The sequence below is a fragment of the Anomalospiza imberbis genome, chromosome 1, assembly GCF_031753505.1.
Source record: "Anomalospiza imberbis isolate Cuckoo-Finch-1a 21T00152 chromosome 1, ASM3175350v1, whole genome shotgun sequence".
Classification (NCBI taxonomy): domain Eukaryota; kingdom Metazoa; phylum Chordata; class Aves; order Passeriformes; family Viduidae; genus Anomalospiza; species Anomalospiza imberbis.
In genome coordinates this window covers 20,465,126-20,491,326 of record NC_089681.1, presented here as the reverse complement: position 1 = coordinate 20,491,326, position 26,201 = coordinate 20,465,126, and the positions used below count along the sequence as shown (strand labels likewise).

Sequence of the window (26,201 nt, the reverse complement as noted above, 5' to 3'; positions counted from 1 at the left end):
GCCGCGCGCGCGCAGGGGCGGGGCTACGGCGGGGCTCGCGCCCTCGCGCGAGAACGGCCCGCGCGGCGCATCCGGTCACGTGTGCGCGGGCGGCGCGATGAAGGTGAAGGTGCTGAGCCGCAACCCCGATGACTACGTGCGGGAGACCAAGCTGGACCTGCAGCGCGGTGAGCGGGGCTCGGGAGCGGGACCGAGGCTCGGGACCGGCCCGCGGCCCGGCCCGGCCCGGCCCGCCCGGAAGCGATGAGGCCGGCGGCCCAGAAGGGAGGGCGGCCGCAAGGCAGGAAGGCGTTCGGGCCCTCGTCGTCCGCGCCCTGCTCGACTCCGGTCCCTTCCCCTCCGCCGCTGCGCTGGTGTCCGCTAGCAGCGAGAATCGGAGAGCCCGGGCAGTGGGCTTTGGGCTTCTCTCTTTCCCAGCGCCGGGGGTTTTCCCGGCGGGTGCCGGTCCCAGGCGGGGATTTGTGTGCGGTGCCCTCTGTGGACGAGAACTTCTCTTCCGGAGCAGGGCGGCTGCCGGCAGCTGCACCTCGGGGCAGCAGAGCCTGCAGCTTGCAGAGCCTGCAGCTTGCAGAGCCTGCAGCTTGCAGAGCCTGCAGCTTGCAGAGCCTGCAGCTTGCAGAGCCTGCAGCTTGCAGAGCCTGCAGCTTCCAGAGCCTGGTCCGGGACCGGCGTCGGAGCAGGAGTGTGAGGCTGGGGGTTTAATCTCTGTTCTGGTACCCCGAGATTGCGCTTAGCATTACCTAGGTTACCCTTTGCAGTTTTTTGCGCTTAATGCTGTTTCATTCCTGATGTGTCGAGTTCTGCTTCTTGCACGTTCATTATTAAAACTGCCAGAAATTGTGTTGATTTTACACACAGAATAGTGAAGTTTTGTAGGTTGGAAGGGAACTCTAAAGGTTATCTAGTCCAACCCCCCACACCCTGCCCTGTGGTGAACAGGGACATCTTCAGCTAGCTCAGGCTGCTCAGAGCCTTGATGGGGCATGTGCCATCCCATTGTAAAAAACTTCTTACTGCTATCTAGTCTAAATTTACCCTCTTCAAGTTTAAAACTGTTACTCATTGTCATATCAGACCGTCTAAAAGTCTGTCCCCATCTTTCTCATAGCCTCCTTTAAGTACTGAAAGGCCAAGTGAAGTCTTCCTGGAGCCATCTCTTCTTCAGGCTGAACAAGCCCAGCTCTCACAGCCTTTCCTCATGGGAGAGGCTCTGCTCTTCTCTCCTCTGGACCTTCTCCAGTGTGGGTTTCTAATGTGTGTTCTTTCTAATGTGTGTTGCAGTTCCAAGGAACTATGACCCTGCATTGCATCCATTTGAGGTTGCACGAGAGTACATAAGAGCTCTGAATGCCACAAAGCTAGAACGTGTGTTTGCAAAACCCTTTCTTAGTTCACTTGATGGCCACAGAGATGGAGTTAATTGCATGGCCAAACATCCAAAAAGTTTGTCTACTGTGCTGTCTGGAGCTTGTGATGGAGAGGTAAGCTTACAAACCACAACAAGAAAAGGTACCTTTCTTTCTTATTTTTTCTCTTTTGTGTTTCGTTGTGTTGTTTGGTTGGTTTTGTCACACCTTTTCTGGTTCCATTCAGCATGTTACCTTCATCCTCACTTGGAAGGTGAAACTTTTTTCTACTCTGTAACTCTGCCGCTGTACAGGGGAGACAAATTGTAGTGAAAGGTTTGTGGGTTGAGATAAGGACAGGGAGGGATCACTCACCTATCACCACCAGGGACAAAACAGACTGAACATGGGGTTATTAATTGAATTTATTATTAACAAACTCAGAACAGAATAAAGAGAAGTAAAATAAGACCTTAAAACTACCTTCCTCTCACCCCTCCCTCCTTCCCAGGCTCTCCCTTCTCCTCTCCAGCAGCACAGAGAAATGGGGAAGGGGCACCAGTCAGTTCATTACAAGTTGTTCCTGCCTCTGCTCAGTGAGAGGAGGTGCTCTGCTGTTCCACCGTGGGTCCCTCCCATGGGAGACAGTTCTCCATGACCTCCTCCAGCGTGAGTCCTTTCCACAAGCTGCAGCTTTTCGTGAATTGCTGCTGTGTGGGTGATTGTTCCACACTGTGCAGTCCTTCAAGAGCAGGCTGCTCCAGGGTGGATCCCTCACAGGGTCACAAGTCCTAGGAAACCTGCTCCAGTGTGGGCTCCTCTCTCCATGGGTCCAGAGGTCCCTGCCAGGAGACTGCTCCAGCGAGGACTTGCCACGGATCACAGCCTGCTTTGGGTGCATCTGGCCTCGGTGTTCTCCACAGGTGCAGGTGGATCTCTGCACTCCCATTAACCTTCTCCATGGGCACCAGGGGCACTGCTGCCTCTCCATGGTCTTCACGACAGGCTCAGAGGAACCTCAGTTCTTCCTCCTCCTCCTTCCCTCACCTTGGTGCCTGCAGAGTTATTCTCTCACGTATTCTCGCTCCTCTCTTCTCTGAGTGCAGTTACATTTGCCCACTAACTTTTATTCCTTCTTAAATGTGTTATCACAGAATTGTTATCACCATTTCTTATTAGCTTGGCCTTGGCCAGTGGTGGGTCTGTGTAGGAGCTGGCTGGCATTGGCTCTGCTGGATGTGGAGGAAGATTCCAGCATCTTCTCACAGAAGCCACCCCTGTAGAGTCCCAGTACCAAAGCCTGCCCACACAAACCCAATACACATTGTAATTGCTTTTTGCTGCTCACATGATAACCCCCCCCCCCCAAACTCCTCCCCCTAAAGAAGTTAAACTGCCAGATTAGCTATGGTGAAGGGGGACACAGCCAAAAATGTTTTGGAATAACAGTGTTTCATACTGCCTAAAAAAGGGTAACCCCTTTTAGGCATGGGTATGTATATTTGATTGTTTTACATACCTGTTATAAGTAGCAATCAAGGACACTTTAATTGGAACTAGCTGCAGAAAAAACTACTTGTCTCTTTTGAATTACCTGTCTTTTCTCATCCTTATGTTGCTCATTTGGTAGTATTTGAATACTTTAAAGGTGTCTTCTGGGCAGTTGGTTGCTTTCTGCTTTTTATAGAAAGTGCACATGTCATGCAGTAGTGTAAGGGAGGTTAACCTTTTCAGAAAGAAGTGGAAGAAATTTCTAGGAAAGTTCTTAGCCAAATTTCTTATCCACTCATAGAGCAAGTAAAACTTGCTAGTACTTTCAGTACTCCCATTTCTTTGTTGTTGTTTTTTAACTGAGCCCAAAAGCTTTGCAACAGAAACTTCTGTGAGAAGTGGACATCTATAGGCAATGTAGTATAGCAGCTGGACAGAAAAAATTCTGTTGGTTCCAAATTTCTTTGTGCTTTTGTCTTTAAAGGGATATTATTTTGCTAAATTTGTAACTGCTGCTGTTTTTTAGCAAGAATTCTAGTTCAAAAATAGGGAAGTGCAAAATGCAGAAAGTATACAGCTTAGGTCGGGGGGGAGGGTAGGAATGAAAGAGCCTCACTTTTAAAATTTTCAAGAAAGAAATATGACCAGTGTCAAGCCAGCTCTGCCATTTCATTATAGCATGTATGATCTCTTGTGCTTGAATTGTGAGCTGCAGCTATGGGCTGTAGAAAGCTTGCAGAATATTTGCTCTTTTGTTTTTATCAGGTTAAAATTTGGAACTTGACCAAACGACAGTGTATCCGCACTATACAAGCCCACGAAGGCTTTGTTCGAGGCATGTGTGCCCGTTTCTGTGGTACATCATTCTTCACTGTAAGTATTATGTGTCTCCTTAGCAGTGCAGCAGCACAGAGTACCTGCTCACCATCTGTTTTCCACTGAGAAGCTTGCTCGCTGCCATTGAATATTTAACTATTTTATAAATACACTTATTAAATGTGTTGGTGAACCTGACAGTTCTGTTTAGGATGAAGTTTTTTCTGATGCTATGATATGGATGTCATTCAAGATTGTTGAAGGTATAAATACCAGCAAAGAGCTAACAGATGGTCATGTAATTAAAACTCGAGTAAACTAGTTTTTGTTGAAGTACTAAATGGATTATGTTCATTGCAAGATGTAAAAAAGTTTAAAAGTACCCATTTGCATATACATAGACCATGTAAAAAACTAACCATTTGCATATACTATGATTAAAAAGAATCTGATTAAGTTAAGATCATTCTAGGACAATAAAGCTTTATTAATTCATAAAAACCACAACAGATGCAGTTGCATGTAAACTGCTTGGAAATTGTATGTCTTCCTGTTGGCATTAAAACTGTTCTAAGATAACACAACAAGAAGAACTGGTTTTGAAAACTGAAGTGTCCTGATGTTGTGCTTTGTTTGAACTGGTCATAGAAGAGCCATTTTTGCTACAGTATATTTATTTTTTCTAAGGTATATACCTGGTAACAGGGACAGTATTTAGGATATAGGGAAAGTCACAGTAAAAAATCCTAAGTGACTCCAAGTTAGTTACTCCCCTTTTGACAATCCGTCTGCCTGAAAATTGAGAGAGGGAGAGAAACAGTAGTAGTGCAGACAGGGAGAGGAAGATAAACTTGTAAAGCTAACATTTTTTAGTCCTGTTTTCCTGATCCAGGTCACTGCACAGCTCTGCAAAAGCTTGTGCTGGCATTAGTGCAAGAGGTAGAACAAAATTTGGAACAGGCAACCAGAGCAACTGAGGTGGAAAGTGCCTTTTAACTGATTAAAGGCTCACCAAAGTGACTTCCAGAAGATAATTTGCAGCGTAGGGTGCCAGTTGATTAAAAATCACAAAATGTAACCTTACAAAATAGCCATTATTCCTGCTCGCCTTTTCCCTATTCAGCTATCTCTTTTGGAACCTAGAAAAGCTTTGTAGATCAAGATAGAAAGTGGAATAGGTGAAGGAAAGGTGGTGGTGGGAAACAAGTGACGAACTGGGAATCAATTGCCTGCTCTCAGAAGCCGACAGATCCTCAGATAATCTCTGAGCAGCCCCCACCTCCTCTTTCTGCTCCCAGTATTGCAGCTTTTTTTGCAGAGCATTGATCTATGGTATGGGGTACTCCTTTGGCCAATTCAGGACATTTGTCACACCTGTGTCCCCTCCCAGTCTGCTGCCAACCCCAAGTCTGTTTGCTGGTGGGTGAGGCAGGGATGGTGGGGACAGAGTGGGAGCAGGATGAATTGCACAGCCAAGGCTTGGGTACTATATCAGGGCTGTTTCAGCCACACATCAAAAACACAGTGCCAGGTGGGCTGCTATGAAGAATGTTCACTCTAGCCAGAGCATGTATGTGTCTTAACATATGATGACCAGGAGAGCTAATCTGTAGCTTGGAGGTGTAAAATGGAACAATGAAGAGGCAGGAAGAAACATTTGTCTATATCACAGAATATTTTTTTTAAAGGATGCCTGTATTTAATTGCAAAGCACATCTAGCAAAATAAAAGGGAATATATTTACCTAAAACTGTACATGATTTCTCCAATATTTCCAGGTTGGTGATGACAAAACCGTGAAGCAGTGGAAAATGGAGAGCCCAGAATATGGAGAAGAAGAAGAACCTATTCATACAATTCTTGGAAAGGTAGTAAATCTGAGTATTGATTTTCCCACATCTCTTCTTTTGAATTAAGTTTTGAATCATTTCTTATCTAGCTTTTGAAGGAGAGAGAAATAGTGTGATATCGCCTGTTATCATAATGGGTTATAATTCGATGGCATCAAATTTTATAATGGCACTATCAAAGTGTCTTCATGTTTTTATTACAGTTACCTTACATGTAACCAGAAAGGACTCCTCCAAGGCCACCAGAGACTGCTTAGCTCTGTCTGTACTAATTATGCCTTTTCTGCAAGCTGGTCACATTTCTCTGTAGTCTCTTCAGATGTGTTGTCAGTGCTTAGTCTGTGTTAAATAACTTAATTTTCATACCAATACCTCACAGTCATTCAATACAAAATACTAGCTTTATGTCTTTCTCATTGACAGAAGCAGTCTAAAAATAGATATATTTGCACTTTGATTTTATGATAAGGTTATATTAGGAAAAACATTAAATGCTTTTTTCAAATAGATAGTTTGAAACTCTTTAGTTATTGCAATGTCTGTGGAATCCCTGGAAGTCCCCACTGAAAATACAGTTGCACTCTTAAAATTTTCATTTGCTTTAAAATCAGCCAGGAATTTGTAAATATACTTTTAGTGCCAACTCCATTGTAAATTAACAAGAAATGCATACATATGCCTTAAATGGAAAAGAAAGCTTGCCTACTGGAAGGGGTACATCTGATAAGGATTAGTTTCTAGTAGCAATGGTGACTTAATTTTCAGTAATATAAATGAGAAAAACCATGTGAGACTCCATATGCAAAAGTTTGTTGATTCTTTTTTTCTAACAGAACATACTTGAGTATTTATGTATACAATTGGGTTTTAAAATTTTTGCTTTGTTTTTTTTCTCTTAAAGACAGTGTATACAGGAATTGATCACCACTGGAAGGAGCCTGTTTTTGCTACCTGTGGCCATCAAGTGGACATTTGGGATGAACAAAGGACAAGCCCCAAATGTTCTCTGACTTGGGGTTTTGATAGCATAAGCAGTGTAAAATTTAATCCCATTGAGGTAATGGTTGTGTTATATATTGGAAATTAGTATATTTCTTGAACAATATGAGATCTAAACTCTGTTTACACCATCTTGATTTTTTTTTCTTCCAAATTTAGATTTTATGTTTTAATGGAATATGTAGGGGGATATATGCATAGATTTTGATGGTTATATTATTTTGGAATGTTGTACCATATAATTTTATCTTCCTGTCTTTTATCTCTGTTACTGTGGGAGAGGAGAAACAAAAGCAGGGCAGTCTCCATTCTGCCCACAGCAATACATACCTGGTACCTCAGTGATATAGTGTAGTAGTTAAGTGGCTGTGGAGCTGCCAGTTCATCTGTTCCAGTATTCTACTCCCTGTGACTGAGACTTCTCACCCTCTTCATGGCAAAACAATTGCATTTGATCTTTTACAGCACTTCTATTATACCCCTTGACTGGGCTATGCTCATAGAAAAAAATGTTTATGAGGAATTATCTGTTAGTTTTAAAGTAGAGGGCACTGCATGGATTCTGAATCTTACAGGGAAAGCTATTTAAAATGTTTGTGCTGGGTAATTAGCTGCACAGAAAAATTGATGAATGTATTTCCTTGACTGAAAAAGAAATTAATGGCCAGCTTTGTGAAATAGCTTAGGTATCTGATGTAAGCTGTTAACCACACTCTAGATGTATTCAATAGACCATACACACTGTTTTGGTTTTTTTTTTGGTTTTTTTTTTTTCAGACTTATCTTTTGGGAAGCTGTGCTTCTGACAGAAATATTGTGCTATATGATATGAGAAAATCAACTCCATTAAAGAAGGTAATATTTTTCTTTTAAAGATTAATTACTGGTGCTAATAATCATACTGAATATATTAATAGCCTGTAACTGTTGGTGACAGTAGATAACGGGTAGCTCAGAATTCTGAGTTAACTGAGTTTTCATTGTGTCAGTCTTCTGAGTTTAAATTAATGTTGGGATTTAAACAATACAGAGTTGGAAGGGCCTTTTTCTGCATTCAGACAGGCTGTCATGCTCGCTCTGTTGTGATTCTTGATCAAGTGCCTGACCTGACAGCAATTTCACAATAAGAACTTTATGTTCCTGTATTGCATTCTATCTATGTATGTGTGATTTTTTTTTTTTTGAATTTTTTTTTTCTTTCTTACCAGAAGGAAACAAGGTAGCTTCACCACTGGAGAACCTTGCTCTGTATTTGAAAAGGTGTTTCTCCTTCAAAGGGAGATATACCCTTCCCTGTACACCCACTGTGAACATTTCAGAAATCCCGTGCAGTGTAATCAGAGTAATATTTATATGTGGAAGGTACTGATGACCTAAAGATACCTATTTAACATAATATTTGTATTTATTTAGATAAGAGGCTGTTAATTCATACACACATATCAAACCTCAGTCAAGTTCAGTAGTTCTGAGCCCCAGAACTATCTTAACGATATTCTTCTTGAAATAAAATATTCTGACTTGTGACTATGCACTCAGTGTTACATATTGTCTGTGGTGTCATTGAGCTGATACACACTACAAGGTTAAAATGGTACTTAGTTATAAAAAGGAATGTTGTTGGCATAACAGTATTTCTTTCTCTCCCTGTGCCCCAAAAAATTTTAGTGAAGTTTCATTTGGGCCACTGAGGCAATGCTTATAGAAACTTGTCAGTGATGCCATGCTGACATGAACACAGCCAGTGCTACAGAGCTGCAGTTACAAGGTCAAGGGATGCAATTTGATCCTTTGTGAACTAAGTTTGAATCTAACATAATTTTACATATGTATATATGCTAAATGTATGACTGTACATGCATGTGCATATAGAATTTTTGTAGACTGTATGCACACATTTGTATATGTGTGTCTCATGCAAGCAGCTTGCTGAGGTGCATTTCCTGCTGTAGGAGTAAATGAGTGGTTAGTACTTCCTTGTTTCCATGGGCACAGTACTGGGTTTCTTTCTGGGATAGGAATAATTGTGCTGTGAAGAGGAGGTGAAATGTCCATTTCTGCATTGAGAGCTAAGAGCTCTGGACCTCCTAAGAGAAGGGTTTTGCTTATTAGTGGTACCTTACTTATGTATGGGCACTGGTTTCTGGCACTGCTGCGTTCGGGGACTTGATCAGCAGAGCAGTTGGAACTCAGTGGGAGTCCCTTCATGAATGGAAATAGGAGTACATCACACATGTATTCCTATTCACACATTTTTCACGTCATGAAGCAGTAGCTCTGTTGCCCTTTTATCCTGAGTGTGGGTTTCAAAGCCTTAAGTTTTAAAAAGGGAGGGATGAGATAGTGAGATGCTACCTAGGTTCAGAAGAAGAACTAGTCTAAAAAAAGCTGTGAAAGATGGATGAAAGCAATTCTGTTGAAAGACAAGAAGAAAATGTTTTGATAGGAATTGGTACACTTTAAAAGTCATTTTTGTGCAACCTGTGGGATCAGGAAAGCTTAGGGTGTTGTAAAAATAGGCTTGAGCATTTAAACAGCTGACAGGAAATATATTTTCTTTTGCTTGTTGCATTCTTAGGTGTTCATCTCAACCAAAAACCTTGTAGGTAGTAAAAGAAGACAGGTTAATTATTTGGGTAATGTTTCTGTGTTAAAGTAATCTCAGCATTTCCAGGATGACATTCTTTGTAAGCAACTGCTCACAGTTAAAATAATTAAACCCAGAGAATCAAGTCTTCAAGGACTTCACAATTTTAACTTGTCTTAATGGGGACTTCAACTTAGCCATTTTCTAAGATGTACAATAGATTAAAGATAGCAGTTTAAAATGGCTCTGTTATGGGTTTAGATAGTTCTGAAATGCCATTATTAATGTATTTACAGCAACTTAAATCACTTCCAGCCCAGGTTACCTTACCTAGTCAGTCTAGTTGTTTCTAAACCTAATGCTAGAACTGTAGAGACAGTCTCATTTCTTAGGCACTATTTCAATTCCAAAAGCCACTGCTGAAATCAACTGAAGGCTTGTAAATTTTGGTGAAAAAATAGAGATTCAGAGCATGACAGGACTTGACTCCTTTTCAAAGAGCTGGATTTTTAGCAATATTGAAGTTATTTTGTAACATGACTTAAAGTACTTATTATAGATAGGGTGAATTAACATTATTGTCTGCTCATTTTGCAGTGGCTGATAAACTTGTACAGGAAGGAATAAAGAACAGTTCTTGATTATTAACTTCCCAGTTTTGTGCAAGTTTTATAACTAGAACAATACTGAAATTTGAGCAAATTCTAGTTGTCACATTAGTGTAACCAAAGGACATCTCAATGTGTACTTTTTAAATTCGAGATCACTTTAGAGATCTGATAATTACATTCACTTCTGGTTGTGTGCAGTTACTGAAAATAAGCAGTGTTCTGCAGCACAGACTTTATAATGAACAGGATGGTGTCACCGAGGAAATGAGGATTTAGGGAGAATGAGAATTACAGGAATAGACACACATTCATTGCAGTCTTTTGGAGGGGTGTTCAGTAAAATCATCACTATTAACTTGTTTTGAAACTGTGTTCATTACTGTGAGGGTTATAATTGTACAACTATATTCTGAAATATGTGTGTAAATTGATGGTGTTTGGTGTAGTAAGCCAAGAAAAAGAATGGGGTTTGAGTACCATAGCATTAAACACCCAACTTTCAGCATTTTTAAGTAGGATTATAGCTGGCCTTGAGCATTGTAGAAAATCCTGTTTGGAGTTGTTCAGTTTGTTAATCGGTTGCTCTGTAATTACACATCCCCTTTGTGTCAGACATACTGTATAGTTCTTGTTGTCAAATAAATGGACGGGAGTTCCTCTCAGACTCGGCAGAAGCCAAAGCTGCAGTGTCTGGTGTGTCAGATGACTTTCTCCTTGCCTTGCCTAGTCCCACAGGGGCCCAGCTGTCCTCCAAGGTGAGGGCATCCAGCATACAGCTTGCTAGTGCCTCTTGTCTAGTCTGCAGTTAGCAAAGTAGAAGGGTTTTATTAATCTGTTATCAGCTGCCTTCCTCCCACTTCAGGGCCAGCTGGCCTCTGCGTTGGCCATATGCTTACAAGCAGCAAGCAAATCTTACAAATGTGTGAGGAATGATTCACTGCTGATACAGTGAGAGTGCTCAGTACCTGACAGCCCAGTAACTTCTGTGTGCATTGCTTGGCACTTCCACAAGAAATGGCAACTGGCCAGGAGAATTGGTGAACTGCAATTTTAGACATAAAATAAGGAAGGGGTAATAACTGGGAGAACATAAACATGTTACAATTGCTTTGCAAATGCTGGTTCACAGCTTCAATTAATGACTATATCCCTTGAAATAACCATTTAATTAGGTTTGTCTACAGATTACTTAACTAAAGATTCCTGTAAATAGGACAGAGAAATGAAATTTTTCGAAGTTCCAGATTTACTTGTGGACCACTAGCAGGTTGCCATGTTAAATGACCACTTAGAAGAATTTGATTCTATGGTGATTTAGAGAGGAAAATTTAATTGTTGTGTAGCCCAAAGCAGTAAACTTGTAATGAGGGACAGGAGGTTCTTGGGTTTCACTTCTAACACTGCTGAGGAGACATTCTGTCTTGTACTATTCCTCTGCCATAATTCTCTGTCTACTAAGTGCTTGTCTTCAGGGGTATGTAGGAAGTTTTGAACCGCATTTACTGTATTTTACTGCCTTTAACAAGGTAGCAATGTTTAAATATATTTCAGGTTATCTTGAACATGAGGACAAATACACTGTGTTGGAACCCTATGGAAGCATTCATTTTTACTGCAGCAAATGAAGATTACAAGTAAGTGTAACCTTGCTTTTTGATAATCCTGGACAGGTTATATTTTTCATCTGTATCTTGGTGATTTATGATCACGCTAAAATAAATTTTTAAAAGACTACTCAAGCTCTCAATTTGAATTGCTTAATAACCTAGAGAATTATAGGCATACTGATTTTAAGAAATATGAATTGGTAGTAGACTGCCTCTCTCTGTGTCTCTCAGTACTTGGGGGTTAAAAGCAGTGTAACAGCATAAATGCAGCTGAACCAATGCAAGAGTTACTTGAAATGGGTCCTGGAAAATACATACTATTGGTCCAGTGTGAGGCAATTTAAGTGTTTATTTTCTTGCCAGCTCTTGTGAAGCTTGACACGTTGTACTGATCAGCTATTTTGATGAGAACATTTCTTAAAAAAATGAATTAATCTTTTTTGTGGCAGTTCTGGAGACTGCAGTACTTATCCTTTCAATGTCTCGGAGCAGTTTTTTACTTTTGAACAATACTATTCATGTGAACAACTAATCTGATATTGAAAAAGCTGTCTCTTCAAAACTAGGCCATTGCAAATATGCTCCATATCCTTTTTTCCAGGAAGTCAGTGATCTAGCAGTAGATCACTGTTTTCTTCTAGAACATAGGAATTTTATCACTTATCTTAAGGCTGTTTTTCTAAGGAAATGGAATCTGGCTCAGATCTTGAAAGTGGTGTTATATTCAATGTGCTGTTTTTCTTATATTTTGTTATGGTATGGTAAAACTATTAGACTGCTTAATCTGTTTGTTTATAAGTTTGGGGGTTTTCTTTATGAATTTGCTTTTTGACTGGTTTGGGGTTTTTAAATTTTTTTTTCTTCCTCTTGCTAAACTAAAAACTGGCTGTTGCTGTCAGGGACAGCTGTCCTCTTGCAGCCTGAAGTATTTAATATGCAAAGGCAAATGCACACATGAACAATGCATATGCAAGTATTTGCTAGTTATATGGAGTAGCAATTTTGAATAAGATGCTGCATACTTTCTCTTGGGGAATTTAGAAGGAAAAAGCAATAATCACCATTATAGTATTCAGTAAGATATATTTAATTTCAGTTTTGCATTTGTCTGCAGAACCAAAGGTGAGAAACCTATTGAATTAAATTTTTTAACAATAGTTCTACTAAATAGTATATCTTAATCAGGTTCCAATAAATGCATTGTCTGTAAAGCACATATGCTTATTTGATGGTCTACATAGTGATTATGCCTAGCGTCTTTATTCAAAGGGAGTAGAGGTAGGCCTTACCTGAGCTTTAAAGTCCTTAAAAGCAAACCAGCTGAGGTCCAGCAGCTGGGTGTTTACTTTTAACATAATGTTTTTCTATAGACAGTGTGCTCTGCAGAACTAGCATCTCCATGGGTAAGGACCGGGCTTTCCCTGCAATCCTGGACTTACTACACCAAACTTTCCTTGCACTTGTCTGCCTAAGATAATTAGGCAGTAACAAAAGGTGACAACCAAATGGAACTTTACTGTAGACTCTGAATTACTGGGAGTTCACAGCACAGGAATATTTAGAAACCTTTCAGAACTGATAGGCTTGCTGTAATGATTGAGAGATGCTTTTCCAAGTTCAGTGTGCATACTTACATGGGAAGGTGGAGTAAAGGAGGCCAGTGTGATGTCTGCAGTCTGACCCTGCAGATGGACAGATAATGAAGTGGAGCCTATCTGTCCTTTGATAGGGAGCAAGAAATGTGATCCAATAACTAGATCCTCTGATTAACAAACTTCTTTCAAACACTAAACTATGCCATTTTCTTTCTTTTCATGTATTATGAGCTGTTTGAAGGAGTTCCCTCTGCAATATGGCTCTATCCTTAAGTGTGGTTTATGTAAAATGTACTGTTTACTTAGGACTTGTTATGATATTAAGCTATTGATGTATTTATTTTAAAGCCTATATACTTTTGATATGCGCTTTCTTGAATCACCTGTGATGGTGCATATGGATCACGTGTCTGCTGTTCTTGATGTGGATTATTCACCCACTGGGAAAGAATTTGTGTCTGCCAGCTTTGATAAGTCCATCCGCATTTTTCCCGTAGACAAAGGTCACAGCAGGTGAGTACTTTTACACCTTTCTCTCTCTTCATTCCAGTGACTTCCTCCCAAATCATCAAGATTACTAATTCATTCATTAACGTCTTCACTGGGGCATGTGCTTCCCGTGAGTGAAGAAATCTAATTCTGTCAGTAGCTTGAAACTGACAGGCTGTGTAGTTGACTTAATTCTGGAGTATGGATCAAGAGTAGAACTACTTAACAAGTAGCAGTATTTCCACAATATGGAATTAAAATTAGAGTGGATTACTGTGCTCATGTCATTTGTATTTTACCATGGTGAATCCCATTTGATTTCCCTGTTGATGCATCTTTAATGTTTTTAGGTTGCTTTATACTGTTTCTGTCACCACTTGAGTTTGTTGTGTTTTACAGCATTGTAGCATTTGGTTTCCTAGGGATTGTCTTCATCCTATGTGGGTGATTGCTGAAGACATTATGTAAAATAGATTCCTGTATGAATTCCTGAGGATCAATTTGGGACCCTTTTGTGATCTGTTTCAGTGCACTTACTACCTTTTGTTCGTATTTTGTTTAACCTTGTTTTGGTTTGTAATACAGTGCTTTGAATACAATTCACATGTATTTTATTAAGGTTTCATAAGTCAGTATATTAAATATTTTGCTGAAGTTCCGATTGAATCTACTGTGTCTCCATTATTTTTTGGTTTTCTTTCAGTTTGATGAAAAGTGAAGCAAGTTATCTGATCTTTCTGGTATCATTTTATCTTCATAAACCTGCCTTCATTATTCTTCCTTGTCAGTTCTTCATCCTTTTTCTTTATTCTTAACTGTATTTTACTTCTGCTTGACTTCCTCTCTCCAACCTTGTCCTTCCAGAAGGTTGTTACTAAGTTAAGGTCTAGGTGGTTTGGGGGTGAAAATGTTGAAATACTGGTTGGTATATTTTTATTTTTGATTGATGAAATTGTGCATGCTGTGTAACTTTGTGCTCCTGTTCTGCATTAAATAGTGAAAGGGGCTATTTACATTCCCTCTATATCTAATCTACAGATCGTTTTCGTGTTCTTTTTGTCTTGCAATAATACTTTAAATGTAATTAGGTAGTGCAGTTTCTTTGTAGCTTTGGGGGTTTTTTCTGACTTGCATTATTAAACAATATGGTTAGCAGCTTCTTTGTATGAATTAATAATCTTCACAGAAGTGGTGATACGCAAAGTCAACACACATCACTGAGGAGAAGTTTGCAGACCCCATAACACAGCAGTAAAAGTTTTTATTTCACATTTTAGCAGATTGTTGTCAAGGCCTATGGAAGGGGTTTTTCTCTTTGTCCACACCTCTTCCCCTTTTGTGTTGTAGCCATAAATCTAGTGAGGAGAATCTTTGCAAATGAAAAATTTTGCCTCATGTAAGCTGATTAGAGTGTTCTGGTACATTTAAAATTATTTAGAAGCTGGGCTTCTTTAGAATTGCACAGTTCATATTAATGTCATGGAATGGAGAAGAGTCTAAATAGAAGATCTGATCCTGCTTGGAAAACTGAGAGGGCAGTTAGGAATACCTGTAAATAACAATCCTGGTGCTATTCTAGTTTTTACTTCTGATGTCCTGCCAATCTGAAAAACTCCTAACTTCAATTGCTTTCTATGTTATTTTTAAATGAAATTTTAAATAATGAAATTGTTTAGCCTTAAGAAATAAGGTTTTTTATGAAGTTGATTAAATTTAGTAAATGCTTAGTAAACAGAACTGTATTTCTATGCAAACTTCTAAATGACAGATCCAGGTTATTTGGCCATGTTTTCTGTTTTTCCTGTCCCTGAAAAATGACATTTAATACCTTGTGATGAGAGCCACAAGATAGGCAAAGGCTGCAAATTCAAAGTATAAAAAGGAAAAGGACTTAGTTCCCCTAAGGTGGGTGAAGAAAAGCTTTGTTACTGAGTCACATGGTAGAAGGAAAGTAAAACATAGAAATTCTTGTGAAAGTACAGATGTGCACACATGCCATTGAACAGTGGAAAGCTGATGGGAGTATTAGTGTTTTTGATGGTAGATGTGCTCACTCTTCCATATACTTGTTCTTGTAGAGTATTGCTTGCTGAATTAAAAGAGGTAATTAAATTTATTGAAGCTTATTTATTCTGATATATTGATTACTTTTCCTCACAACCACTTCAGCTCAGCCCCAGTCTAGTTTCTCCACACCACTTGAAACGGTGTTGCTTCTGTGTTTCTTTTGTTTCTTTTGCATTATTACTTGGGTTTTCTGTGCAAAAATAACTGAGTGGAAGAAAGAGAAGAAGCTGTAGTGCATGACTGATGCATCAAAGGAGTGGCTGTTGGTAGACAATAAATAGGCCTGCCTTTTTCCTTCTTTTCAGAATGCTAATAAATAGCTAAAATTCCCCAAAAAATGTATTTTGGGTTTTTTTTGTATAGCAGAAATAAAGGAATAAATTTGTTTGATATATACTTCATGAAAATTAGACAAGTGTTTAACTTTAATATTGGTTTAAATGTAGCATGCAGAAACATTTTTTAACTGCACTTGTTGAGCAGGAGTCTGATCAGCAGAAATTAAAAAAGAAATGGAATCCATTTTTGGGTGAAGGAGGGAAATCACAATGAAGAGTAGCAAATCCATTGCCATATCATAAATGCACAGCTGGGAATTGTTTCATTGCTGTTTGGTGTCAGATTCTTTGGCACCTATTTTTCTGCATTCCCATTCTGTAATACTCTCAATGTAAAAGCATATTAATCAAAATTATTTCAGGAACTGTGCATTTCATACTGTATACCCTTAGCATGTCTTGCAAAAATAGTTACTATTTAACTCTTTACTCTTATTTCTGTGAAAGAACTTCTTTAAAAAGCATCCTATTCTAGGTGGTCCTTTATCAGTCTATCACACTTCCTTTGTATCTTTATCTATAGAAAGATAAGATCAGCAGTGTTTAAAAAAGTCAGATTTTTTTTAAAAACAACAGCAAGAAAATATAAAAAAAATTGCCCTGAACAGAATGCTTTCTACTATTTGAAAGGTAATGGTGTTAAAAGTGATGATAGATAATTCAAAAATGCTTCTCTTTGCTCTAGGGAGGTTTATCATACCAAACGAATGCAGCACGTCATCACTGTAAAATGGACTTCAGATAACAAATACATTCTGTGTGGCTCAGATGAGATGAATATTCGCCTGTGGAAAGCTAATGCTTCTGAAAAACTGGGAGTGGTAAGAGTTGCATTTTGCTTTTTGTTATCACAAGATGTTTGGGAGTTTTTGTTATTATTACAACCAGTTAGCCTCTTAAACTTTTAAAAACTTGTTTATGAAAGGAAGCTTTAAAATAATTGACATTTGTGTTTCATTTCTAGATTGACATGTCCAGTGCAGCTCATTGCATTTACTGCAGCTTATCATAATAAGGAGAAAATTAGGTGCCTCATTATTGCCATACAAGATGAATTCTTTTGGTCTTGTTTAATGTTAACAATAATCATCAGTTCTATCTAAACTAGATTTGAATTTTTTACCTGTATGCTAATGGTTAGAATTCATCCTTTACCACTGGGAAAAAGGTAATAAATTCTGTTTAGCCATACTTAAGTAATTCTATTGAAGTTTAGAATTACTGCTTTTAAAGATTTTGACTGGCATGTAATTAGTTCGTGTTCATTCATGCAGTTCGTTTGTTAAAAAAAAGTATTAAAAAAATCATGCTGTGATAAGCATATGTATTGTAAAGTAGACTATTTGCACTGATGTGTAGTTTGACACCGAGATTGTTGTTAACCTGTGTAACTCAGATTCCAAGTGGGCAAACTAGGCTGGTATCTGAAGTCTGCTTACTTTAATGTAAGTCTGTTTGGTCGAGGTGTTCCTAGTGTGAATGATCACCAGCCTCATTAGAGAAGTCTTCTCAGTTATACTTGTTCAAATGTTTATGTACAGACAAAGCCCAAATGTTCCCTTTCAGTTACCAATTGCATAGATTCATCTGCACAGCTGTGTCAAAGTATTCCGTGACTTTGGAGAATGAATTTGGCACTTTGTCTGCTGGGAGTAATCCCTTTATGTAGCTTTATATTGTGGTATTTTGGAGGTGCTTACATTGTGTTTTCTGAGCCCATCGGCAGAGCTGTCAGATAATGTCTGGGGGAGTTTTTGCTTGATCTTGTGAAAGGTTGTGGAGAGAGGAAAGGGAAGCTGTGATTCAGGGAAGAATGTGATACAGCTGAGATGCTGGATCTGTTGCATACTAATGTTTAGGACTGCTTATGATTACCTGAAGCTCCATCAACTTAAAGTATCTGTAGGAGGGAAGTGAAGCAGAGCTGGGAGGTGGCAGGTGGAGGAAGTGGAGGAGTACTTAGGGTTGCACTGGAAACAAGATAATTCATGGACTGCTGTGCACTCTGAAGCACTGGCTGTGGAGTAGCACAGTTAAAATAACATGTATATCTGTAGCCATGGCCCATCACAGGTGTTGGGAAGTCCTGTGAGTATTCTCAGTTTTGCTGCAGAGCAGTAGATTAAAAAAACCCCACAGCTTTGTGGTCTCTGCAGTAATTGTGATTACAAATGACTGTTTAGGTTGAATTTTTTAATTTTAATTTTTGAACGGATACCTTTTTTTTTTCCTTTTTTTCCCCTTGCTGTTCTGCACTGATTATTGGTATTTTCCCATGTGGTGCTTTGGTCAAACACTTAATTATCAGTTCCATAGTTGCTAATTTTGGGGATTCCACAAAGCTCATTAGAGACTTGACTTTTGGATTTAACGTTTGTGCTGAATTTGTTTAGATAGTGCAGTGTTGGGTAGAAATATTATCTGTGTTCCATGGCAACACCCTTTTCACCTAATTTTATTATATTAACTGAGGCTTTCTCCATTTACACACTATATTTTTAGCGAGAGATCATGATGTTTTTCTCGAAGATGCTGTTCTGTAACAGAATTGTCTGGTATTTTTTACATTCATCTTTACTCTGAGCCTTTTGTGTGAAGGACAAGTGGGTCACAAATACCATTTTCATGTAGAAGAGTTGCTGATATTTTCAGATGTGAACAAAAAGTTTGCTGTATTGACTACTAGATGGCATTGGCCTCTTTTCTTATGAAAGAGTAAGGATAATTGACTCTGTGAAGTAATAGGCAAACACAGCTACTCCTACATTGCAGAAATATTGCACACCAAAAGGACAACTTAGCTACTGTTTAAGTGTTCAGAACGTAGACTGGTAAATGACATTCTGCTGTTTTCTGTAGTATTTGCGTCAGTGAAAAGTGGCCATGGATGGTCCTTAAAAAAAGACACTACTTAGTTGTGACTACTGGGTATTGGATATGGTGTGCACATTAATAGTCTTGTGTTCCTTGACCTACACAAAACAGCCTTTGTTGTTTTATTTTGTGAGTACAGTGCTGTTGCTTGACGTGCCCCCTGGAGGCTGCGCCCACGATGTGGTTCAGCTCTTGTGGGATTGTTCCAGCAAAGATTTTGTAACATGTGTAAGGGTGTGTATTTCTGTCACAGCCCTTGGGCTGTTGGCTCCAAAAGAACCAAATCAATAACTATCTGTGACACAGGTCAAGGGACATGTAGTTTATTATTTGATTTTTCCCCCTCACCCTGTTTTTTGAATTACTCTTGGGGAGATTTTTTTTCTTTTTACTGTCAGAAGTGAAAATCCTCCCATAATTTATCGTCACATCTTAGAGAAAACACCTCACAACATCAAAAGTCATCTTAAGAAGGCAAAACTATTTAGATATACAGGAAGAACTTAAAAGGGGCATAGAAAATTGCTCTCACTTCACAGGACAGAGATGAACTTGTGAAGAATTATATTATGATGAGAAAAGAACGTTTCACATCCCCATATCTTATGTGGAAATGTGTTCAAGCATGGTGTTGGTGAAGCCATGAATTTAGCAAGACACAGAATTTGAAGGTGTCTGAAGTGGCTATAGTTGCTTAAATTTTTTTTAGGAGCACTATGAACTTTTATTTTTCAGATGTTTAGGGAGCAATTGTAGCTAATAGGACTCAGGAGTCCTCAGGGACTTTTCACACTCTTGGATATATCTTGGGAATGTTGCTTGGATTCACTGTGAATCCCTCTTTGACCCAGCCTGGTAGTTCCTGTGATTCTTAAGAATGCAACTGTTAATGGCTATTTAGCAGGTTCCTCTGATTTTTTTTTAATATCTGCTTCATTTTTAGAGTATTGGTGTTCTTATCTTCACAGACATATGCTTGCTTATTTTATAAGTGTCCAGTCATTCCACAGTCTGTGGCTATTTTTTGAATGTTTTGAATATTCAAAGCTGAACATTCAGTAATTCTGTCAGAAGTGTCAAAATATGTCTTAAATGCTTAGTTGCTTGGTCTGCTGTTTTTTTTTGCTGAGAAGATTTGATTGAATGACTCATCCAAAGGTTGCTGTATTTCTGATATAATGCTAAAATCTTGCAATACATTGTATTTTAAGATGGATATTTTTGTGCTGGGGACAGGTAGAAATCAACATCTTGAAAGAGAAAGAAAAATAATAATGAAACTTTTTTTTTCCCTTGATGAGTACTTAGTTGTTTTTTTGCACTGTGAGATCATAGAAAGTTATAGTGAATATATAGTACTCATGTTGTGGCTGGTGAACATTTATCCAGTTGGAAAGTTGTACTTTCTGAACTGTACCCGAGCAGTCATCAGTTCTGACGTGCATGTTTCTTTTGGGTTTTAATGTATTTGGCACTGCACTCATTATTCAAAATCAGTGAAACATGAAAGAAGGAAGAAAAGTTTCTGGAGAAGCCAGAGGCATCTTGTGTCTCTCCTCCGCTGACAATTAAGTCTGCACAGTTTTTATGTAGTGGTAACAAAACCCAAATATCTGTGTTGGAGCTACTGCAGAGGTTACTTCAACATAATTTTCTGCATTTGGCTTTTAATAAATTTTCAATAATTGATAAATATGTATTATTAAATAGGATGTAACAGGTGTTATTTTAAAAGCACTGAACATCTATCTCTGCATGCCCAGAACTAAAAGACTCAGTTCAGACTTGAGAAACTCTAGACTGTTCAAATACATAAAATATGGCTTGTTAAGTATGTTTGATGCTTTTTTAACCTGTGCTTTTGAAGAAGTTTGGGATTTATGAAAAGGTAAATGATTTTGACTTTTGAGGAAGAAAATAGAGCCTGGTCTGAGTGGAAAGGCTGAAAAATCAGCAGTAATATAGTAGATTTCAGTTAATAGTGTACAATTAATATAATTGGTAGAAAGAAAGGGATAGACTAGGTTTTTTTCTGAATTGTATTGAAAGTAGTGAACCATTAGGAAAACTTGTAAAACTGTATTGCTCTTCAGTTTACTGCCACATTAAAAAAGAAACTATACCTGCACTTCTTAGAGTGTGAATTCTTAGTAACTTCTGTGAGTAACAGCTGCAACGTTTGTCTCTGTTGCTTTTAATAATTAGGACAGAGCAGTGGGTTAGGATGCTTAGAAATTTAGTGAAACTACTGATGAGTGAGTGAGCAGTAGTGGACCATAATTTTACTGCCTTCTTAAAAAATGCAGAAAGATCAGATTTTGAGTATGGGCTAGTAGAGCTAGGAGAAAGTGCTGTTAGAAATCTTGGTTTTGATCTAGCAAAGTGCATTAGCAGGGGCACATCAAAACTGTCTTAAGCATTTGTTTATCCTTTCAGTCTGTTTCTAGTATGTGGTTCCATTTTCTGAGATAATGCTGATAACAAGCAGTTCCAGATACTATGGGTTGTGGCATTCTTTTCGTAGTGATTTTCAGCTTGTGATTCAGTGCACCTGTAACTTCAGCCCTGTAGCTATGATTTTATGCTCTTAACATCTACATTGCCCTACATTACTTTTCTGGTTTTTTGCTTTTGTCACCCATTTAGATGTAAAGAGATCAAAAGTTTTGGTCCAGGAAAGAATGAATAATGAACTTCATGGCTATAAATTTAGAAGGTGTTTTCAGCAGAGCAATAGAAAAATAAATAAAGACAAGCTATGGTGTGGAAAATTGCTGGGATATATCTGGATTCTAAAAATATATTGCATCTGTGCTCTTGTCTGCTCTAACCTAGAAGGGCAACCTGAAGAGGACAGATAAACATTCATTTCGTAGTCTCATGCTGAATTACAGAAGTCTTAATAGTGTGGAGTTTTAAATACAGCCCTCTTAAAGAGAAGAATTTTTTAAGGGTGGTTTTAGCTTCTAATCAGGACTCTGCAAAAATGCTTACTTCTGCTTAGATGGAAAAAGAAGCAGTCTGTGTCATCAGGAGGGAGGAGAAGAGGCATGGGCAGTTTACTCAAAGAGGCGTTTTCCTATTGCTGACAACTTGGTTGCATTTAAAGCGTTCTTTTTCCCCTTTTTTCACCCTGAGTATTTGCTGTGAAGGCCTCCTGTGGTAGTGACACAAATCAGCTATGTTTCTATTACATAATCTTCATTTTCCTTGTGTAGGAAAGAAATTGCACATTCATAATTTGAACATACGAAAAAACAGTCATATGTCACCTTTAAGCATGTCTTCCCCTCATGAGGTCACATAAATCCTAATTTATTACATATATTAAATGAGAGAGTGTTCTAGTCCATATCAATGAAATCTCTAATCCTGCAAATCGTGCTGTGCATCTTCTCCAGCCCAAAACAGAATGGGAAGTAACACTGTTCTTTTGAGCTGTTCACACTGACCTTTGTAAAGTGACTTGCAAGAGAGAGCTGAAATTCAGTGTGTTATTGCAGTGTGTCTTCTTAGCTATCTGCTATCTCTCATGAAGGAAACTTGTCATTACTGCAAAATTTTCTTTTCCATTGTGTGGATGAGGGTGCACTTAGCACAGCTGGGTGCATTGGCCGCTGGCATCCGGTAGCTGGGTGGAAAGTCAGCAGCTGTGTGCCTTTCTTTATACCACAGTACCCATAAAAATGGAGTCAGGCTCCACCACCTCTTAATCTATATTATTTTTTTAAATAAGATGTCCTGGATGTATCTTTAATTTACAGATTCACCTCTTGTCTGTGGATCATCAAGGTTATACTAAATCGGCAGCAATTTGCTCTTCTAAAATTAAAGGAAAATCATTGCATTTAATTAAAATAAAGCTCTTTAATTTAGATTATGTTGGCAGTTTTCTGCAAAGTGGGAACACCTGGGATTTACTGAGAGTGAACCAGCTATTCACAGGCTGGCTCACAAGGAGGAATTTCAGTAAAAGAGTAGCTTTAGTGGGCTAAGACTGTAAAATATACTCAATTTCCATTTCAGAGGCCTAAATGAATGTAACTAAAGCAAAAGGATTTGGATTTTATGGTTACAGAGCATACAGGTTATAAGAGCATCGTGTATCTCTGATGCCGTGAGCAACTCTGTATCTGGTACCTGGTTTCTTCATTGTCCCAAATCAGAAGCTCCTTTGTGGTAATTTTTATCAATACTTGTTTTCAGACCATTTATGGTATTCTGGACCATTTATGGTATTCTGAGTGTGATATTTGTTTATTCAGAATTCATGAAAAATTCTACCAGAAGTCACACACAAAAGTGATCTCTGGAGTGGAGAATAAATAGCCAATTGCTGATTTCAAGGGGGGAAAAACACCTCTCATTATATTGTAAGTGAAATTTCCAACTGTGTGTGTAATAAAGTTGTTGGTTTTGTTAGTGCCTTTTCTTTTTTTTGTTAGCATCAGTTTCTGTCTTTTCTTGAAAGTGAGAATTTAGTGACACTGAGTCATTTACAAAGCTGAATAAATAGAAGTTGCCTGAACTATTGTTTTACATTTAATATTTTAGGTGGAGATAGTAGTGTGACATAAATGTGGGGTGGCAAAACACTAGTGCCATGATTTAATTGAAAATATGAAGGGTTTTTAAGATGTCTGAAATATTGGAGTTAGAGTTTGGGCAGGAGGATAGGAAAAAAGAGGGTGGGATTATCACCATCTCATATTTAATACTATAAGATTTTCTGTTTATACAAAAACTCACTAGATGAAATGCAGCTGAAATTCCCAAAGATCTAAGCAAATCCAAAATACATAGAGATTTCTATTCCTCATGAAGCTTTGAACAAAACCACAGGAAACACTTTTTTTTCCCTTTTGATAAATAAACATTGGACCAAAGGAAAAAAAGCCTAATTGAAAGAAAAAAATCTTCTGTAGATTGGCTGTCAGGAGATGGTGTTTCTTACTTTCAGTGCTGTTGATGGTGGCTTGGACAGAACTTTAAACCTGAATTAAAAATCAGTCTTTTATGGCAATACCAGCTTACTTGTATTTAATGTGTTTGTGATACTAAGACTTTTTTAGTTGCTTGATGAAAGTTGGAATTCCCTGTGTGCCATATAGTCAAGCTAATGTGTGAAATCTGATCCGTGCTTTGTGCTTCCCAAGGGATCAGGCTGCTGGATAAGATTTAAGCCACCTCAAGAACTGTCTGTAAACCTGTTCATGAGGACAGTTTCTCTACAGCATTTATAATTACACTGGCTAGTGATTAAAATGCCTGAAAAATCTTTGTTTTACAGAGAAAGTTGATTGTCATCCAAGGTTAGGAAAGACTAATCAAAGAGTGTTTACTGTCAGCTATTTATGTTCTCATTTTTCACTCTGCAGCACATTAAAATCTGATTCTTGGGAATTAAATTTGGTTACTTCACCCAGCTTAAAAATGATAACATTTTGTGTTTGAGCATTGGGACGTTGTTGGAATTTTAGGTTTTTAATACTTACCTGCCCATATTCTAAAGGAATTTACTAGAAAGAAGCTATTTGAATGAAAAGTAAAAATTTTGTTTTGTAGAGGAGATTGACAGTTAAATCCCTGTTCTTTTATAACGTGCTTGTCTGTGTTATTTTCCCTGTAGCTTGCACCCCGAGAGAAGGCAGCTATGAATTACAACCAGAAGCTGAAGGAGAAGTTCCAGTTTCACCCACAGATCCGGCGCATAGCTCAGCACCGACACTTGCCCAAGAGCATTTATTGCCAGATCAAGGAGCAGCGGATCATGAGGGAGGCTCGGCGGCGCAAGTGCGTGTTTCTCTCTGGCTTTACTTTCTCTTCCTCTAAATAAACCCCATCCCTGTAGTGCTGCTGTGGCAGTGGCCTGTGGGAGTGATAGAGCTCCTCTGAGCATCTGAATGAGGGATCATGAGCTACTGGATTGATTATAAGGAAAACGCAGATGAGTGCCAGTGCCAGTGAGGGCTGGCTGCTTCCCAAAAGTACATGGCAACAGATGCCATGTTGGAAAGAGCCACAGTGCTGAGTTAAGCATGACACGATGCCCCATTGCAGTGGAAATAGGATGGGCTGTAATGGGGTGTGTAGAGGGGTTTTTGGTTTTTGTTTGGTTTCTTGTAGGTTTGTGGTTTGGTTTTTTTTGATAGTGCCAGATTCCAGGATGAATGTTTTATGCCATCTGGATCATTGCCATACTGGAATTTCTAGGAGTAGGAGGTGGCATACTTTGCTGTAGCCATTGAATTAACAGTGAAGTGGTGGGTCTTAGTCATCTTTATTAGCTAAAAACTCTACAAACTTGAGCAGCTGATCCTGTTGACATGAAAACCCAGCTGAGCTCCCAAGAAAAGGCTCATTTGAAACCTTTCTAAATTAGCCAACTTTAAAGTTACTTTCAAAAGGGACGGTCCTTCTTCCCAAAGGCGTATGTGGCTTTTGGTTATTAGAAACAGAGCAATTCTTAACTTTTTTGGCTTTCTTTGTGGGATAACTTCATTAGTAGCTTGAGGAGGAAGGCAGTATTTCTTAAACGTTTATGCTGACTACCGAGTTTCATTTTTTTGTTTTGTTTCTAGGGATCTGAATCGTCGTAAGCACAGCAAGCCGGGATCTGTGCCATTTGTGCCAGAGAGGAAGAAGCATATTGTGGCAGTAGTGAAATAATTGTTTTCACATGTACAAAATGCCACAATGAAAGAAAAATATCACTATTAAAAGAATACCCTGTCCAAAATTTGATGGACTTTGGTAAGACAGCATATGGTTCCAGAAACATGACTTTTCTTCGAAGTTTGTGCATCCTCTGACTTCTCAAGCCATCGTCTATTTTGAGTAGTTATGAGAATTTCCCCAGTAATCTTTTTTTGCCATTTGTCTGATGTGGCCAAACACTGCATATTGCAGCAGAGTTTGACCCTTTTGATACAAGCAGATAGCTTGGTGGAGAATATCTGTAATTCCAGTTCTATTCCTTGGTACTGTTACTACAAAAAAAGGACAAAATAGATTAATACTTGTCAAAGCAAAAAAACCTGCTCCATACGGAGTTACAAAAATTGTCCTTATGCTGTCCTTTTTTAAAATGTTTATTTAAACAAATTTAATAAAGTGAGCTTAAGCAATGGACTAGATTTTGATTATTTCAACTGATTATTCCAAATGTCTGCATTATACTTCTTACAGTACAATGTATTATTTTTCTTTTATCCAGAAAGAAATTCAACAGGATTTTCAGACATCTGTAAACATTTATAATTTTGCTCTGTCTTTTCAAGTGTTGTTATATAACTTTACCAAACTTCAGACTGTTAAGTTGCTAATATTGCTAATTACTTGGTTGAATATTTTTTCCTCTTTAAAACTTGGAAAATATGGATGAAAAAGTACGTAAATTTTATAAACCTCAGAAACTCCTTTGGATGAGATTTATTATAAGCTTTCTATTTTACATTTATAGAAGAAAAATGGAAGTTTCACACTTTACAAGGTATCTGTAGCCCAAAGTTCCTTTACAGTTTGCCTGGGA

The 26,201-nt window shown here is 38.5% G+C and overlaps 1 protein-coding gene across 1 annotated transcript; it reads left to right on the top strand.

Annotated features, from left to right (window-relative positions):
• The first annotated feature begins 9 nt into the window (after positions 1-9).
• Positions 10-25,801, top strand: DCAF13 (DDB1 and CUL4 associated factor 13). The gene is made up of 11 exons (XM_068183125.1): positions 10-167; positions 1,282-1,481; positions 3,603-3,710; positions 5,432-5,521; positions 6,405-6,560; positions 7,280-7,357; positions 11,252-11,334; positions 13,251-13,415; positions 16,482-16,617; positions 24,300-24,463; positions 25,252-25,801. Exons 1-11 carry the CDS (start codon positions 98-100, stop codon positions 25,337-25,339), a joined length of 1,338 nt encoding a protein of 445 aa, XP_068039226.1. The 5' UTR covers positions 10-97; the 3' UTR covers positions 25,340-25,801.
• Positions 25,802-26,201: the final 400 nt, after the last annotated feature.

What these genes read in the sequence shown, in the direction of transcription:
- DCAF13 (XM_068183125.1), top strand. Translation starts at nt 98, where the DNA reads ATGAAGGTGAAGGTGCTGAGCCGCAACCCCGATGACTACGTGCGGGAG. An exon ending in CAAGCTGGACCTGCAGCGCG is followed by an intron (nt 168 to 1,281) that starts GTGAGCGGGGCT and finishes TGTGTGTTGCAG; the next exon opens with TTCCAAGGAACTATGACCCT. An exon ending in AATCAACTCCATTAAAGAAG is followed by an intron (nt 7,358 to 11,251) that starts GTAATATTTTTC and finishes AATATATTTCAG; the next exon opens with GTTATCTTGAACATGAGGAC.